General features: G+C 43.6%; 1 protein-coding gene across 1 annotated transcript in view; it reads right to left on the reverse strand.

Moving 5' to 3' along the window:
* Window positions 1-17169, reverse strand: part of IFT88 (intraflagellar transport 88) — a 203627-nt gene that overhangs the window by 114115 nt on the left and 72343 nt on the right. Inside the window, exons 15-17 of the mRNA XM_054718696.1 lie at window positions 11301-11400; window positions 5386-5472; window positions 614-800 (exon numbers count right to left, since the gene is read on the reverse strand). Of these exons, the coding sequence (XP_054574671.1) occupies window positions 614-800; window positions 5386-5472; window positions 11301-11400 (374 nt within the window). The remainder of the gene's footprint in view (window positions 1-613; window positions 801-5385; window positions 5473-11300; window positions 11401-17169) is intronic.

A 17169-nucleotide genomic window follows, 5' to 3' on the forward strand; every position in this document is an offset into this window, starting at 1 on the left:
GGCAGGAAGAGATAAACCAAAGAATTTATATGCATACTAGAGGCCCAGCACGTGACTGAATCACACGAGGCGGCGCCCCGTGGGGGGCCGGGATCCACATCTGGCCCGCATAGTGGGCCGCTGCGTGTGTCCGCTGGGGTGGGGGCGTGCTCTGAGCTGCGCAGCGGCCGCTTGGAACACGCCCCCAGCCACTGCGATGCCCCCAGCCACTGCGATACGTCTGCTGGGGTGGGGCAGGCGCTGCTGTGTGCTGTGTCTCCGCTCCAGCCCGCTCCCAGCCCCAGCCTCCCCATGAGTTGTGTCTCCATTCTGGCCCGCCCCCAGCCCCAGCCTCCCAGTGGCCGCTGGGGCTGGGGTGGCACGTAGTCCCCTCCCACCCATCTGCATGCGCAGCTCCTCCCGAGCGGTCGTGACGCCCGGCTAAATTAGCACACTCCCTGTTTACATATATAGACATGCATAGCCCATGGACACAGACAGTGGTGTGGTGAAAGTCTGGGTGGGGTGGGAGCTGGGAAGAGGGGGGCAAAGGGGGCAAGTGGAGGACATCTGTAATACTCTCAATAAAAATAAAATTTAAAAAGTACAAAAAGAGTTGTCCTCTCTTACTTACCAATATTATAAAGTGCTTCAGTACAAGAAGAATCATTTCTCAGAGCCTCTTTATAGAATTCAGCTGCCTTCTCATAATCACCATTTGCAAACACTGTATTCCCTTTGTTAGTAAGAGCAGATGGATTATATCTATCAGAGTTCACAGCTAAATCTGCATAGCTGCTGGCTTGTGCAAAGTCATTTTCCTAAAGCACAAAACATACAATTTATTTGAAGTTCATCAAATATTTTTTTGCGATTACAGACAGGAAAAACAGAAACAAGTATTTTACATATCTTGGTTTTGATAGACTTATTGTACAAAAGATTTGCACTTATCAGCACTTTCAACTTCCTAAGTGTCTTATGATTGATGTCTCCAGTCTCATGTTTTGAGTAACATCACTATACGGAGATGGTCCCATTTCAAATGCCCAAAGTTCATGTCACTGTTTCCTGCACACCATGCTTCTTCAACTCGAGTCCTAGAGTAGCCATGAAGGCATCACTGTCCACCTGTCCTGATCTAACGGGGTGGGTCACCTACCAGGTCCTACATTTCTAGCACTCCTTCATGCCGCCTTGCTGCCAAGTGCTCCATCAGGACCCGGCCATCATTCACGTGAGCCAGGGGACCTCGCAGTTCTCAGGTGGTGTGGCCTCTGGTGCCCTATTGCCTTAGCCGAGCCAGGGCCCAGTTCCCAGAACACCCTCACTTGTGTGGCTCTTGTCCAGAGTTGGCTGAAGGGAACTTCTAGAAGATGGAGCAGCTGCCTTCCTCGCGGGTCTTTTTCTGGCCATCAATGCAGGCCCGATGGAGATGCGGGTTTCTAGCCTGTCCTCCTTCACAACCCTTCCATACCTGACTCTTCTCCCTGCCCTGTCCCTCCTGACAATGTGACCCAGATCCATGCCAAGGCTTGGTATGGACCCAGAGGAGGCAGCCGCTCCATGAGGTCCCCCTGGGGTGGACGTGCTAGGCAGTTCGTCTGAATGGTGGCCTTTCTGGACGTGCTAGGCAGTTCGTCTGAATGGTGGCCTTTGCTCAGATGCCCAAACACCCCTTCTTCTCCTTAACCCCCACAGCATCTCCACTACCGTGCATGTTCTAAATCCTATAGCCCTTCTCTCATAACACTCTCTGATGGAATTTCTGAAAAATTGAGATATATTTCAAATATTTACCCTTTAAAAATGTACAGTTCAGTGGCATTTTATATATTTCATGTCTTGGTGAGAAGAGGCCCTCAAAGAAATGGATGCAGGGCAGAGATCAAATCAAGGATGTGGCTCTATCTTCTTTGAAAACATTTCATATTTAAGATAGTGCCTAACAGAGCCAACCTTCTCTCTCAGGTAGTATGTTTAGGACTCTGTTCCACAGCAGCCTCATACATCTACGGTAAGAGAAAAGAGTCTGCCTTGAAAAGAATTACGGATGTGGCTTTGGGGGCATAAAGAACACCCCAACAAGATGTATAGAAAAGTTGCCAAGTTTTTAAGCGAGTTGACTGATTAAAGTGTTGCCAGCTTGCATTAAAGGGGCAGACATAGAACAAAATGAAAAAAGGCCTCTGGGCCACCATTTTTCTGGGCAAAAAGCAGGCTAAGAAAGTTAACCAGCTGCAAACATAGGTTGCTGTGGTTGATTTTTTGCTGTAAAAGTAAGGTGCTCGCGGAGGGCAGAGCCAAGAGCCAGACCGACCAAAGCCGTGGTCGGCAAACTGTGGCTCGCGAGCCACATGCGGCTCTTTGGCCCCTTGAGTGTGGCTCTTTCACAAAATACCACGGCCTGGGCGAGACTATTTTGAAGAAGTGGCGTTGGAAAAAGTTTAAGTTTAAAAAATTTGGCTCTCAAAAGAAATTTCAATCGCTGAACTGTTGATATTTGGCTCTGCTGACTAATGAGTTTGCCGACCACTGGACCAAAGGATTGGGGACCACCCACCAGGGATCAGAGCTGGCCCCCCATCAAGGAACACTCCCTTTTCTCATGTTCAGGGGCACTGACCACAAGTGCTTAGCTGGATTTCAGAACCGCTAGGAACTAATGCCTCCATCCCACCCCTTTTGGATAGGAGTGTCTATTACAGTTTTCCTAGCCTTATCTCACCATGGGTTATTAAGTGTATGGGGCAGGTTACATGTTTTTGTTGTTGTTTGTTTTTTTGTTTTCTGATCTTTAGATAAAGCTCAAACTCTATCTAGACCTTATGCAGTGTTTGGCCTTTCACTACGATGATGAGACTATGAGAGTGCTGGGAGGGGTATGTACATTTGCATATGGAAAGGATGTGAATAACTGGGCCTGGAATGCAGGCAGTGATACACTCACTGTTAAAACAATGGCCCCAATGAATCACACTGATATGTTTCTCTCCCATGTCCATTTTGCTCAATAAGATAACAAATTCAATGCACACGGGAACTTGATAAACACCTATGCGCTTGGGTCTCCTCAATGGACCCAATCCCATGTAGGAAGTCTAGGCTCTCCTGCTAGAGCAGCACTGTGAAGGACTGAGATGCTTGCTGACATTGGGCTTAGGGCTTCAACACATGATTTTGGGGGCACACAATTCAGTCCATAGCATCTATTCCCATGGTCGGCAAACTGAGGCTCGCAAGACACATGCGGCTCTTTGGCCCCTTGAGTGTGGCTCTTCCACAAAATACCACGGCCTGGGTGAGTCTATTTTGAAGAAGTGGTGTTAGAAGAAGTTTAAAAAATTTGGCTCTCAAAAGAAATTTCAATCGTACTGTTGATATTTGGCTGTGTTGACTAATGAATTTGCCAACCACTGATCTATACTATTAAAAAAGTAATATGCTAATTAGACTGGGAGACCTTCCAGAGACCTTCTGGACATCCTTCCGGACAAAGCTGGGGGCTTGGCCGGCCTGCAAACTGCCCCCAAATGGCCCTCAGCCCCTCGCCCAGGCCAGCCACGCCCCGCAAGAGGACCCCCACCCCAATGGGGGGGTGGCCAGCCTGAAAACTGCCCCAGGCCTCCCACTCAGGCCGGCCCCGCCCCACAAGGGGACCCCCATCCTGATCCGGGACCCCCTTCAGGGCAGACCAGCTGGCCCCCACCTGTGCACCAAGCCTCTCTCTATACTAATAAAAGGGTAAGATGCTAATTAGACTGGGAGACCTTCCAGAAGATCCATCTGGACGTCCTTCCGGACAAAGCTATGGTGGCAGGGCCGAGGCAGAGGCTGTTAGGGGCGATCAGGCTACGAGGGGAGGACAGTTGGGGATGAGCAGGCCAGCAAGGGGGCCAGTTGGGGGCGAGCAGGCTGGCAGGGGGGCAGTTGGGGGCAATCAGGCCGGCAAGGGGGGAAGTTAAGGGTGATCAGACTGGAAGGGGGGGCAGTTGGGGGCAATCAGGCTGGCAGGGGGCAGGTGGGGGTGAGAAGGCCGGTGGGGGGGAGCTGTTGGGGGCGAGCAGGCCGGCAACCAGAGTGGTTAGGGGCAATCTGGCAGGTGAGTGGTTAGGAGCCAGCGGTCCTGGATTGCAAGAGGGATGTCCTGACTGCCGGTTTAGGCCCGATCCCACAGAGATCGGGCCTAAACTGGCAGTCAGATATCCCCTGAGGGGTCCCAGATTGGAGAGGATGCAGGCCAGGCTGAAGGACACCCCCCCCCACCCCCCTCACAAATTTCGTGCACCAGGCAACTAGTCTATTATGAAAACTTATTATTCACAGACAATAATCAAATTTTATCTCTATTCTGACTTCCTGTCTGAGATCAGTGTTCCACATGCTTCCTTGGCCATTTGAATTATATCACCATCACTACAAAAATTTTAAAAATGTATTTAAGAACAAACTGGGCATCTTTCCCCCTAATTCACACACTCCTCTGGACATGCCCCTGGCACCACTCTCATGCCAACAGAATAAAACACTGGGGTCCTTCCTCACCAGGGGATTTATCTCCTTTCCCTCTTAACACACGAGGGCTGTAACACCTTGCCACCATAACAGAGGTTCCATATGGCAACAGTTCTCAATGTGCACAAACCAGAAGCTCTGAGAGGGACTGAAAGTGCAGCAGAATCAAACACAATGAGCCGCACCCCTTCCCTCCCAGCCTTCTTGCCTCTGTGCTTTGTTTACTCCCTAGTTCCCGCACAAATGTCCCCTTCTCTCTTATCTACGGTCTGACTTTTAAGATCCAACTTCTCTCTGGGATTGTCCCCCAAATCCCTAAATTAAAATACTATTTGCGTCCTCTGAATTTCTAAAGCCTTTAGTATCTCACATTAATTTTATATTCTCTACTTTCAACCAACCTTTCTTCCTTCCTACTCCACCCATCTGCCACCTTCGCTCTAAATTATGAATGTTCTGTTTTTAGGAAGCTTTTAGCCTTTTGGTATTCCCCATGATTGGCATCCAGAGATGTTCAACTTCTGCTTGTTACAGATGACACTGTGACTTTACATAAGTCATATAACCTAAGATGTCACTTTCGTTATTACTAGGATTGAAGTGAAATATGTCTCCAGCTCATCTCCCAGGTCTACACTCTACAATTTCAGGATGTGATGTTTCCACCACTTTTCACCCTCCCTTCTCCTCCTGAGATGGTGCTCTCACTCATGCCCATAAACTCAACCCCTGACCCAGAACTTTTCAGGACCTGGCCCTCCATACACGCCGTTCCACTGACATTCTGCATGTCCTCTCGTGAGCCTCTCCTTAGGCCAGCTCCTCAGGCAGAAATTTAGCAACATGAAAATACCACATTTCAACTCGTAGTTGTAAAAACATAAAACTTACTAAATAATACAGGAATGAGAGGTTGGTTGCAGCTGCACTCTTCACTCTACTGTCCTTTTTTTCAAACATTTTCAAAGTCTCTATAGCCTAGAAATAAAATATCTGAACGTTATTACCATTGTTAATATGACAGTGTTCAGGCTTACAGCTGGGGAAAGATTAGTATCTGAACTGTAGGAGCAGGGACTGACAAAAGGCAATTTCACTAATATGTTTTTAAAAACAGATGACAAATTGAGAATTTCATTTGAGAATTAAAATTTATAAAAAATAAAATTACACTAAAAATATAATAACTAAAATTAAGAATGGTCCTAGCTGGTTTAGCTCAGTGGATAAAGCATTGGCCTGCAGACTGAAGGGTTCCGGGTTTGGTTCCGGTCAAGGGCACATGCCCAGGTTTTGAGCTCGATCCCCAGTAGGGGGGGCTTGCAGGAGGCAGCCAATCAATGATTCTCATCACTAATGTTTTTATCTCTCTCTTCCGCTCCCTTCCTCTATGAAATCAATTAAAAAATATTTACGTATTTAAAAAAATAAATAATAAAATTAAGAATGCAATAGATGGGTTTAATTCTATATTAGACACAGCCAAAGAGAACGTAAATATCTAGCCAGTGAGTCTTGTTACACAGTTTCCTTTGCCCTGCATAATGGGGTGGGTGATAAGATTTTACCTAAAGACATGATCCAATATGCTCTTTGCAAAATAATTCTAGAATTTCTGCTTCTGGCTATTAGAAACTAGCCTATACAAGACCATTCTCCTACAGAGAACAATTAGAAAATTAGATAAAATACTAAAAATATTTTGTGAAGACACTGAAGAGCTACAGAGGCAACCAGGATTTGAAGATCAGACAAGATCCCAGAAAATGTTCCAACTAAATACTAGTAAAATAAGCACAGAAAAATAAAAGGCTAAAAAATGTTCTTAGAAAAGACCATAAGAGACATATAGGAACACAGTGAAATCTCATATAAACATGTTAGAGTAGGCAGCTAGAAAGATATGAGCTGGGAGAGGCAGCTGGGCTTGGAGAAAATATGTGTGAGAAGCGACAAGCTGAAAATAGACAATGGAGGTGGCAGGCCTCTATGTGAGGGGAAAAGATTCAGAGCCTCCAGGATGTGGTCTAACTGGTAGACAGCACCTAGATCAGTGATGGCGAACCTATGACACGCGTGTCAGCACTGACACGCGTAGCCATTTCTGATGACACGCGTCCGCTGAGGCGGCCACATGCCGAGGATGAAACATTTGCTGCTCCTTGAGGATGAAACATTTGCGAAATAATATTTTTTCCTCAAAGTGACACACTACCCGAGTTATGCTCAGTTTTTTGGCGAAGTTTGACACACCAAGCTTGACCTAGATGAAGGAGCCTTATAACTTATAGATACATTGTTTTGAGACATGAGGGAGAGGGTGACTTGCTCCTTGCCTAGGGGCATTCCAGCCTAGGAGTATAAATCCTCTAAACTCCCAAATATCAGGACACTCGGTTTGGTCTCAGCCAGGTGAGCTGCCCGCTCAGGGCACTTGGTTCAGCCTTGCTGGCTGAGATGCCCGCTCAGGTCCTGAGTATATTTCTTTCCTACAAATAAATCCTCACTTGCTTTTGCTATTTGTTGTCTCTTGTTTGGATTCATTCCTACAAGCAAAACAAGAACTAGGGGCACAGAGCACTGTCTCTGTGCAGAGCTTACCTAGGCCAGAGACCCCCGTTGACCACCACTGACAAACATAACTGGAATTCCAGAAGGGGAAGAAATACAAAAAATAATATACATTTTATTTTATTTCCAAATAGAAGTACATTTTATAGCTATGAGAAATTAAAGCACACTTTTAACCACCTGGAGGTCTGAGATAATCATAACCGAACAGGACATTTGGAATGGCCAGACACACCTTGCATGAAAGGTGAATGAGTTATCAAACTGGAAATTACCGAGATACAGCAGGGTGTAAAAAAAGAATTAGAAAAAGATGATGGGTCTTCCTTCCTCCTCCCTCCCTGCTTCCCTCCCTCCCTCCCTTCCTCCTTTTCTCCCTTCCTCCCACTTCCCTTGCTTCCTTCCAAATGCATTACTGAGTAAAAATGCTTTGCCTCGTTGTGCCTCCTGCTCCCAGAGAGCACTGTCTCCCAGCAAAAGTCCTCAGCCGCTGGTGTTGAAAATACCTGACAAAGTCTGACCTATATGCTGTTCAAATGTCTGAACTCAAACCAAGTACCATGAAACATAGTTGACTCAATGTTTTTAAGGGTAGAAGATTTAAAAATACTAGATTCCATAAGCCTTGGTTATAATACAAGTAAATAATTATTATTTTCAGGGTTTTTTATTACTTTAAAGAAAACTGTTGGGAGTTTCTAGGCCAGCAGTTTATAATTCCACAAAGTAAAATCTGGAAGAAAAAAACCTAAACATGCTCTTGCTTTTGAGATTCTCTTTTACTTATATTCTTTTTAAAAAAAAATATATTCCGTTGATTCTTTACAGAGAGGAAGGGAGAGGGATAGAGAGCCAGAAACATCGATGAGAAACATCGACCAGCTGACTCCTGCACACCCCCCACCGGGGATGTGCCCGAAACCAATGTACATGCCCTTGACCGGAATCAAACCTGGGTCTCTTCAGTCCGCAGACCGACGCTCTATCCACTGAGCCAAACCGGTTTCGGCACTTTCACTTATATTCTTGAACAAGTCTTCTATTAAACTGCCAAGAAGCTCCTAAAACTTCTATCAGAAGTGACTGCGGCTTGTACTGCTCACCAGTGGAAGTCACCTCATTGACCCCTCACTCAGTCTCCACACTATTCATGGAAAAGCCACTATTTATGTAAGTTTATAAGTTGCATTTCACTTTGAATAAGAATTGAGATGTTTTCATCTTTACTTTCAGATTGTGTCACAAATGTATTTGCTAATCCTATTTAATAAAGAGGGAATATGCTAATTGACCATCACTCCATCACAAAGATGGCTGCACCCACAGCTGAGGCCAAGTTCCCATAAGAAGCCTTAACGAGCAATCAGCAGGGACCTGAGGCTACGCCCTCCCCCACCCCCGTGGGGCTTGACAGGGGACCTCAGGCTGCACCCCCCACCCAGCAGGGCTTGACAGGGGACCTCAGGCCCCACCCCCTGCCCTGGTATCAGGCTAAGAGACCTCAGGCCGCACCCCCCGCCCCAGTGCCAGGCCAGGGGACCTGAGGCCACGCCCCTCGCCCCAGCACCGGGCCAGGAGACCTGAGGCTGCACCCCGCTGCCTGGCTGGGCTTGACAGGGGACCTCAGGCCGTGCCTCCCACCCAGCGGGGCTTGACAGGGGACCTCAGGCCATGCCTCCCACCCAGCATGCACTTGATCTCAAAGTGCACCCCCAGTGCTGGGCCGGGGAACCTTAGGCCACACCCCCCACCCAGCGGGGCTTGATAGGGGACCTCAGGCCATGCCCCCCCACTCCAGCACCAGGCCGGGGGACCTCAGACCGCACCCCCCGCCCAGCGAGGCTTGATAGGGGACCTCAGGCCACGCCCCCCACCAGGTGAGGCTTGACAGGGGACCTCAAACTGCTCCCCCCGCCCCAGCACCAGGCTGGGGGACCTCAGGCCATGCCCCCCACCAGGTGGGGCTTGACAGGGGACCTCAGGCCATGCCCCCCCACCCCAGCACTGGGCCAGGGGACCTGAGGCTATGCCCCCTGCCCGGTGGGCTTGACAAGGGTGGGACTGGCTGGGTCTGGATCTAGCCCAATGCGGCAGGGGGCGGGGCGCGCGACCAGGTCTGGGTCTCATGCGATTTTGAGGCGCATGTGGGTGGGCAGAGACTTGACTCTGGGTTCCGTGGTGCACCCCAGACTCTGACAGGAGAAAGGTTTTCATATACATTTTACTAATTTTCTTTCATCTCTGACACTTCTATCATAGAGAAAGGGCAAATAGCAATATTAAATTATTTCCTCTAATTAATCCCTTTTTAATGTGCACGAATTGCATGCACTGGGCCACTAGTTTAAAACATAAGTCATGTGAACAGGAATTAGTACACAGCCATTTATATCTGAAGTGACGTGAGAGGGAAAGAAAACTGCTCCTTAGTATGTGACAGCCAAGTTTACATTCTGACTTAAAATATAGGTAAAGAGATTATTATTAAAGTCTTGAACTATGGTAATACATTGTTAAATCTTTATAAAAAGGCCATTTAAAAATAAAATGTTGATAAAATTGGCAAACTTTTTTTTCTATTTTGTGACCTATAACAGTACTTACCACACAAACAAAAATTATTTCTTTTGATCCAGAGATGACCTTAGCAGGATAACAAAGAACAAGCTGTCTCACTTCACTTCCATTCAAACAGCATGACAGCAGCATTAAAGAGCTATCCATGGCACTTTTAATGACCAACAGGGTAATGATCAAATGAAAGAATAGATACAAAGATCCTTTGAAAAGTCTTTTTAGTGCTTTAAAATGCTAAAGCAATTTTTAAAATCCTCACCTGAGGATATTTTTTCCTTTGATTTTTTTTTTTTTTTTTTTAGAGAGAGTGGAAGGGAGGGAAGGAGAGAGGTACTGATGTGAGAGAGAGACATCAATTGATTGCCTCTCACACACTCCGACTGGGCTGGGGATGGAACCTGTAACCCAGACACCTACCCTTGACTGGAAATCAAACCCTCCATTCTTCCCTGCTCAGACCAACACTCTAATCACTGACCCACACCAGCTAAAGCAATGTTAAGCACACTATATTCACACACAAAATGGAATCAGTCCATGGTACTGCATTGTACTAATCACATAATCATAACATGAACACCAGAGTACATGGCATTCTCCTCACCGCTCTAGAAATGACTAGAAGGGGTTGTCATTCCTACTGTCTCCTAGACAAAAGAAAGGTCCTTCAGTTGGGAGAAAGCCTGAAAACTCAGGCTTGGGACAGGATGTTCTCTGGTCCTTGCTCTCTGGGTCTAAACTCAGAGGAGCTGAGTTTTCTAGTTGCTGGCACATATGACACTAATCATTGGTTTTATAAACTAAAATATCAAGTTTCATTCTGTTTATTCTCTTTTGTCCCCCTTCCCCTCTTATAAAGCTGTCTATTCTGGTTTGTCAACTGTGTCTCACCTGTTCCACCTTCACCCAAGGCAGCAAGAAAGCAGTGGTAGCAGGGAGAGATCCTGGAGGATTCTGAAACTGTGTTATCAGTGGGACCCTTTTAGGCCCAATGCAACATCAATAAGGAAAACAAAAACGTAAAACAGAGAGCAGGTGAAAACAGTGGATGGGAGCACCAGGCTGCTATTCCAGGTCCTGGCCTTCCTTCTCATACACATACTGCCTAGTTCTGAAAAACCTTACAGCTTCAGGCAGCAGCTTGAAAACCTCTGGGAGAAAGTTAATTTCTGGATTAGAACATGGTTTAGTAATTTAGCAAACAACCATGTTTTACCTGAAAAGCATTTACATTTTAAGAAACAGGACTGCCCTGGCCAGTGGCTCAGTTGGTTGGAGTGTTGTCCCATGCACCAAAAGGTAGCAGGTTCAATTCCTGGTCAGGACACATACCTAAGGTTGCAGGTCCAATCCCAGTCGAGGTGCATACGGGAGGCAACTGATTGATGTTTCTCTCTCATATTGATGTTTCTCTGTCTCTCCTTTCCTTTCCAAAGTCAATAAAAACATGTCCTAGGGTTAGGATTAAAAAAAAAAAAAAAGAAAGAAACAGGACAAACTGGTCAAAATTCAAAGTATCATACTAGTGGAAATTATGGTCAGAGAGAAATCACTCAACTTCAAAATATTCAGAGGTAACATTATTCTAGAGAGGAGTTCCCAATACTATTGTTTTGCTCCATTAACATATGATATTTCATCTAATTTTTTAAACTTACTTGGTTAAAGTCCTTTTGTCTCAAATATGTAATTGCTTTGTTTATTTCCAGGTCATTTGCTAGCTCTACATATTGAGAAGCTTTCACAACTTCGACACACCTATAATGTAAAGTGGAAAAAGGTTATTTGTTTTAGTATTTTGTTATTGTTGGTTTTCTTAAATGTGACTTTTGAAAAAAAAATTTTTAAGTGCCCCTAGCATTATGTAAGGCTAAGTACTTGCTTTCTTCCAATAATGGCATTAAGTTACTGAATTCTTCAGTTCTCAACTGATTTCCTCACCCAATTTTTCACTAGCCTGCTGTCATTTCTAAATATTTATGGTATTTTAAGTGAAACTGGATTGATAGCTACATTCTGATTTTTTGATTTACTAAAAAAATTTCAATTTCCAACATGCAAAAAAATTTTTTATATATATTTTTCATCTTAAATGATGTGATGGTGAAGAAAGTGCAAAATAAATTATAGAACATATTTAATTATTTTGAGTTCAAACTTGAACAGACAATAGTAGGTCTGTTTCCCAAAGCACACACAATGTCTATTTTTTACAATATATTAGGCACTGTGCCAATTCTTTACAAGCATTGTCACATTTACTCTCCATAACAGCCTTGAATGACAGGCATTGTCTCTATTTTATGGGTAGGAAAATGGAGACCTGAGCCCACACAGGTAGGAAACTGTCAAGTAAGAATTTGAACCCAATACCAAAACCCATTGTAAGAAGACTACTGGTCTTAAAATTGAGGTCAATTGAGATCAATTTAGGATTAGTTAGATTAATTAATATGATTAATTTAAAATATGATCATGAACCTTATCTTTAAAAAAAAAACAGAAAAAATACCAATGGGCATTGTACATAATAAGGGCAAGGACTGTTTCATGAAACTTTATAAATTTCAGTAAACAATGGAAAATATATTTCTTACCGAGGGTCTGGTTACCAAGTGTTTCAAAGCCACTGGCCTAGACCAGTAGTTTAAAACTATTAAAGCAGATCTCTTTCTTCAAGCAGAATCTTTTTACTTTAACCTTGATTTATAAAAGAGACCCTGTGCTTGAAGGGGAGAGAGGACTTGAAGCCCCGCCTGCTCAGTGCTCCTTTCAATGAACCCTCTGTGCACAAATGTGGAAGACCAAAAAAGCAGGAACTATTTAAGAAATGGATTAATTCACTGTGGTGCCATTAACAAATCAAGGGCCTCAAAGACAAATGCATCGTGCTCTCCTGCCTATCTTTCTCAATGGGGTTCTGCAAAGAAAAATTATTTGAGTCATTTTCCCACAATTTTCCTAAGGATGGTACATAGCTCTCACCATTCTAGGTGCATATGATGCCTCAGAACCTTAGGACTTAACTGTATAGAAGATTCTATGTGAGGAGGGCTGCTAGTGTTTGCCCTTTCAAGAACAATCTTCTCCCCTTAGGATGTCCTCCCTTTCCCTCCCTTTTATCCTTACTAACCCTTTACTTTAAAACAGTTCCATGTGTCTCCTGGACATTTGACTGTGTCACCCCAGGACCCAACCCTCCCCAGCACCAGGCCAAATGTTTCAAAGCCACTGGCCTAGACCAATAGACCAGCTAAGGCCAGCTCCCATAGACTCAGGTTCCTGGTCCACCTAAGTGCCACAACAATCTCTACAGACCCAACCTCCAATCAGTTCCTGAGGGCCCCAGGCTACAGGCCAACTCCTGCAGCCCCAGACTCCAGGACTGCTCTGGGGCTAGGCTGATCCATGCAGCCCTAGCTTCCAGGTAGACTCCTGCAAAACCAGGCTCCTGGCCTATGCCAGTACCAGACCAGCCTCTGTGGACCTAGAATCCAGGTGTGTCCATGCAGACCAAGGTCCCAGCCACATAACCACAGATTCAAACACAAAGCCAATCCAAACTGACCCAGGTTCCAGGTCCTCGCCTACAGACCCAAGTACTAGGCAGGTCCCTATGTACCTAAGTACTAGGCCTGCTGATCTGCTAACTCAGGCACCAGACCTGCCCACCCATGTACTCCAGCAGCCTGCTGGCAACCACCACCAGATGGTACACCCAGAATCTCTGCACAAGCTGATTGGTGAGGGGCTTTGCCCAACAGAGTCAACCCGTAAAGACCGGAAGAGGTTCCAACTTCCTCAAATGCACAGGCACCAACACAAGGGCACAAGGATCATAATCAATTAAATATATTATCACCAAAAGAAACTAATAACACTTTAATGAGTAACCATAAACAATGGAAATCTATTAACTGTCTGACAAAAAAATCAGAATAATCCTCTTAAAGAAATTCAGTCAATTACAAGAAAACAGACAGACAACTAAATGAAATTAGGAACACAATGAATTAATAAACAAGTTCAACAAAGACATAGAAACCATTTAAAAACAAACAAATCCTAGAGTTGAAGAATACAATTACTGAACTGAAGAATTCATAAAAAGCTTCAATAGGAGACTCAACCAAGCCAAGAAAGAATTAGTGGACTAGAAGACAGGTCATTTGAAATAATCAGTCAGAGGAGCAAAACAGAGAATGAATAAGAGTAAAAAATCCTACATCCATTATGGGATATCATTAAAAGAAATAATCTATGTATTACTCGAGTCCAAAAAGGACAAGAGAGGGAGAAGGAGCAGAGAGTTTATTTCAAAGAAATAATGGCTAAGAACTTCCCAAATCTGGAGAGAGATTTGAACATCCAAGTTCATGAAGCTAATGGGTAAACTTTCAAAATTTTAACCCAAAACAATCTTCTCCAAGACACAGTATAATAAAGCTGGCTAAAGTTACACACAAGAGAGAATTTTTAAATCAGCAAGAGGAAAATAATTACTTACATATAAGGAATCCCCATAAGGATTTTAGCAGATTTCTTAGCAGAAACCTGAAGGTTAGGAGAGTGGAATGATATATTCAAAGTGCTAAAAGAAAAAAAAAAAGGCAACCAAGAATACTTCACCTGGCAAAGTTGTCTTTCAGAAATGAGAAATAGATTTACCCAAATGAACAAAAGCTGAGGGAATTCATTACCACTAACCTGATTTATAAGAAATGCTGAAAGGAGTTCTTTTTTAAAAAAAATATATTTTATTGATTTTTTTACAGAGAGGAAGGGAGAGGGATAGAGTTAGAAACATCGATGAGAGAGAAACATCGATCAGCTGCCTCCTGCACACTGGGTATGTGCCTGCAACCAAGGTACATACCCTTGACCAGAATCGAACCTGGGACCCTTCAGTCTGCAGGCCGACATTCTAGCCACTGAGCCAAACTGGTTAGGGCTAAAAGGAGTTCTTTAAGATGAAATAAAAGGACACTAACTAGTAACATGAAAATGTATAAAAATATAAACTATACTGGAAAAGGTAACTATATAGTAAAATTCAGAATACTTTAATATTTTATTATGGTGGTATGTCAATCACTTAACTCTAGTATAAAGGTTGAAAGACTAAAGTATTAAAAATAAGTATAGCTACAAGAATTTGTTAATGGATACACAATATAAAAAGAGGTAAATTATGACATCAAGATCAAAATTGTGGGGAGTGTAAGTAGACAGCTTTTATATGCAACTCAAGTTGTTATTAGCTTAGGATAAACTGTTATATCTATAAGATGTTTATGTAAGCAAAAACCTACAGTAGATACACAAAACAGAGAGAGAAGGGAATAAAACCATACCATTACAGAAAATCATCAATTCATAAAGACAGCAAAAGAGAAAGGAGGAAGAAGGAATAAAACAACTACAAATGAGCCAGAATGCAATATGATGGCATTAGTGCCTATCAATAATTACTAATTAACCTATAAATATTCTTAGCCATAAAAAATTACTTTAAGTGTAAATGAATTAAGTTTTCCAATAAAAAAGCATAGAGTGCCTGAACGGATTAAAAACACTTCAGCTGTACGGACACACACATTCAAGGGATGGAAAAAAAAAATTCCATATATAAGGGAAAGCAAAAAAGTAGCTATACCTGGACAAAATAGACTTTAGGTCAAAATCTGTAACAAAATATAAAAAAGTCACGATGTAACAACAAAAAGGTCTAGTTATCAAGAAGATATAATAATCATAAATATAAATGTATTTACTATCAAAGCACTAAAATATACTTAAGCAAAAAATAACAGATCTGAAGGAAGAAATAACAATGGAATAATAGTAGAAAATTTCAATACCATACTTTCAATAATAGATCAATTATCCAAAGAGAAAATGAAAAAGGAAATATTGGAATTGAATTATACCTTAGCTCAGATTGACCTAGCAGAGATATACAGAACATTCCATTCAACAGCAGCAGAATATACCTTCTTCTCAAGCAAACACACAACTTTATCCAGGATAGATCATGTGCTGTTACAAAACAAACCTTAGCAAATGGTATGGAATTAAAAGTAAATAACAAGAGGAAAACCGAAAAATTCACAAATATGTAGAAATTAAAAATCACATCCCAGAATAACATATGGGTAAAAGAGGAAGTCAAAAGAAAAAATTTAAAAATATCTTAAAACAAATAAAATGAAAACATACCAACACTTATGGGATGCAGCAAAAGTAATTCAAAAAGGGAGGTTTATAGCAATAAATACCTACATTAAGAAAAAAAAATCTTTTAAAAAAACCAACCTAATTATATACCTCAAGGAACTAAAATTATAAAAACAAACTAAGCCCAAAGGGAAAAAAGAAGGAAATAAAGAAAAAACACAAAGACCAGAGAAGAAATAAATGAAATAGAAACTAGAAAAACAGTAGAAAAGAGCAACGAAAATAAGAGCTAGTTTTTTGTAAAGATAGACAAAACTGACAAATCTTTAGCTAGATTATCTGGGAAAAATAGAGAAAAGACTCAAATAAAATCAGAAACGAGAACCATAAACTTCCTAGAAAAAAAACACACACACACACACACACACACACACACACACACACACACACACGAGGAAAAGCTCCTTGGCATTGGTCTTGGCAATGCCTGGATATGACACATAAAGCATAAGGAGCAAAATAAAAACTAAACAAGTGACACTGCATCAAACTAAAGTTTCTGCAAAGCAAAAGAAACAATCTACAAAATGACAAGACAACCTACAAAATAAGAGAAAATATTTCAAATCATCCTATATAAAGAGGTAATATGCAAATTGACCATCACTCCAACACACAAGATGGTGCAGCAGGGGAGGGCAGTTGTGGGTGATCAGGCCAGCAGTGGAGGGCAGTTGGGAGGGACAAGGCCTGCAAGGGAGGGCAGTTGGGAGTGATCAGGCCTGCAGGGGAGGGCAGTTAGGGGCGACCGGGCCGGCAGAGGAGGGCAATTGGGGGCGACCAGGCCGGCAAGGGAGGACAGTTAGGGGCAACCAGGCCGGCAGGGGAAGAAAGTTAGGGGTGACCAGGCTGGCAGGGGAGGGCAGTTAGGGACAATCGGGCCGGCAGGGGAGCAATTAAGCGTCGATCAAGCTGGCAGCGGAGTGGTTAGGGGGTGATCAGGCTGGCAGGCAGAAGCGGTTAGGGGCAATCAGGCAGGCAGGCAGGCAAGCAGTAGGGAGCCAGCAGTCCTGGATTGTCAGAAGGATCACAGATTGGAGAGTGTGCAGGCTGGGCTGAGGGACACCCACCCCATGCATGAATTTCGTGCACCAGGCCTCTAGTCTATATATATAAAAAGGCAGCTACCGTAACAGCCATAACGACCTAACAACTGGTCACTATGATGCCCACTGTGGCCAGTGAACTGGCCGATCAGGGAGTTGGGCTGGTGGCCAACTTCGTGGCCCCTCCCCCCCGCCAGCCTGCCCCTGATCAGACTCTCCCACTCCGATCAATAACAGGACCTGC

The sequence above is a fragment of the Eptesicus fuscus genome, chromosome 7, assembly GCF_027574615.1.
Source record: "Eptesicus fuscus isolate TK198812 chromosome 7, DD_ASM_mEF_20220401, whole genome shotgun sequence".
Taxonomy (NCBI): Eukaryota; Metazoa; Chordata; class Mammalia; order Chiroptera; family Vespertilionidae; genus Eptesicus; species Eptesicus fuscus.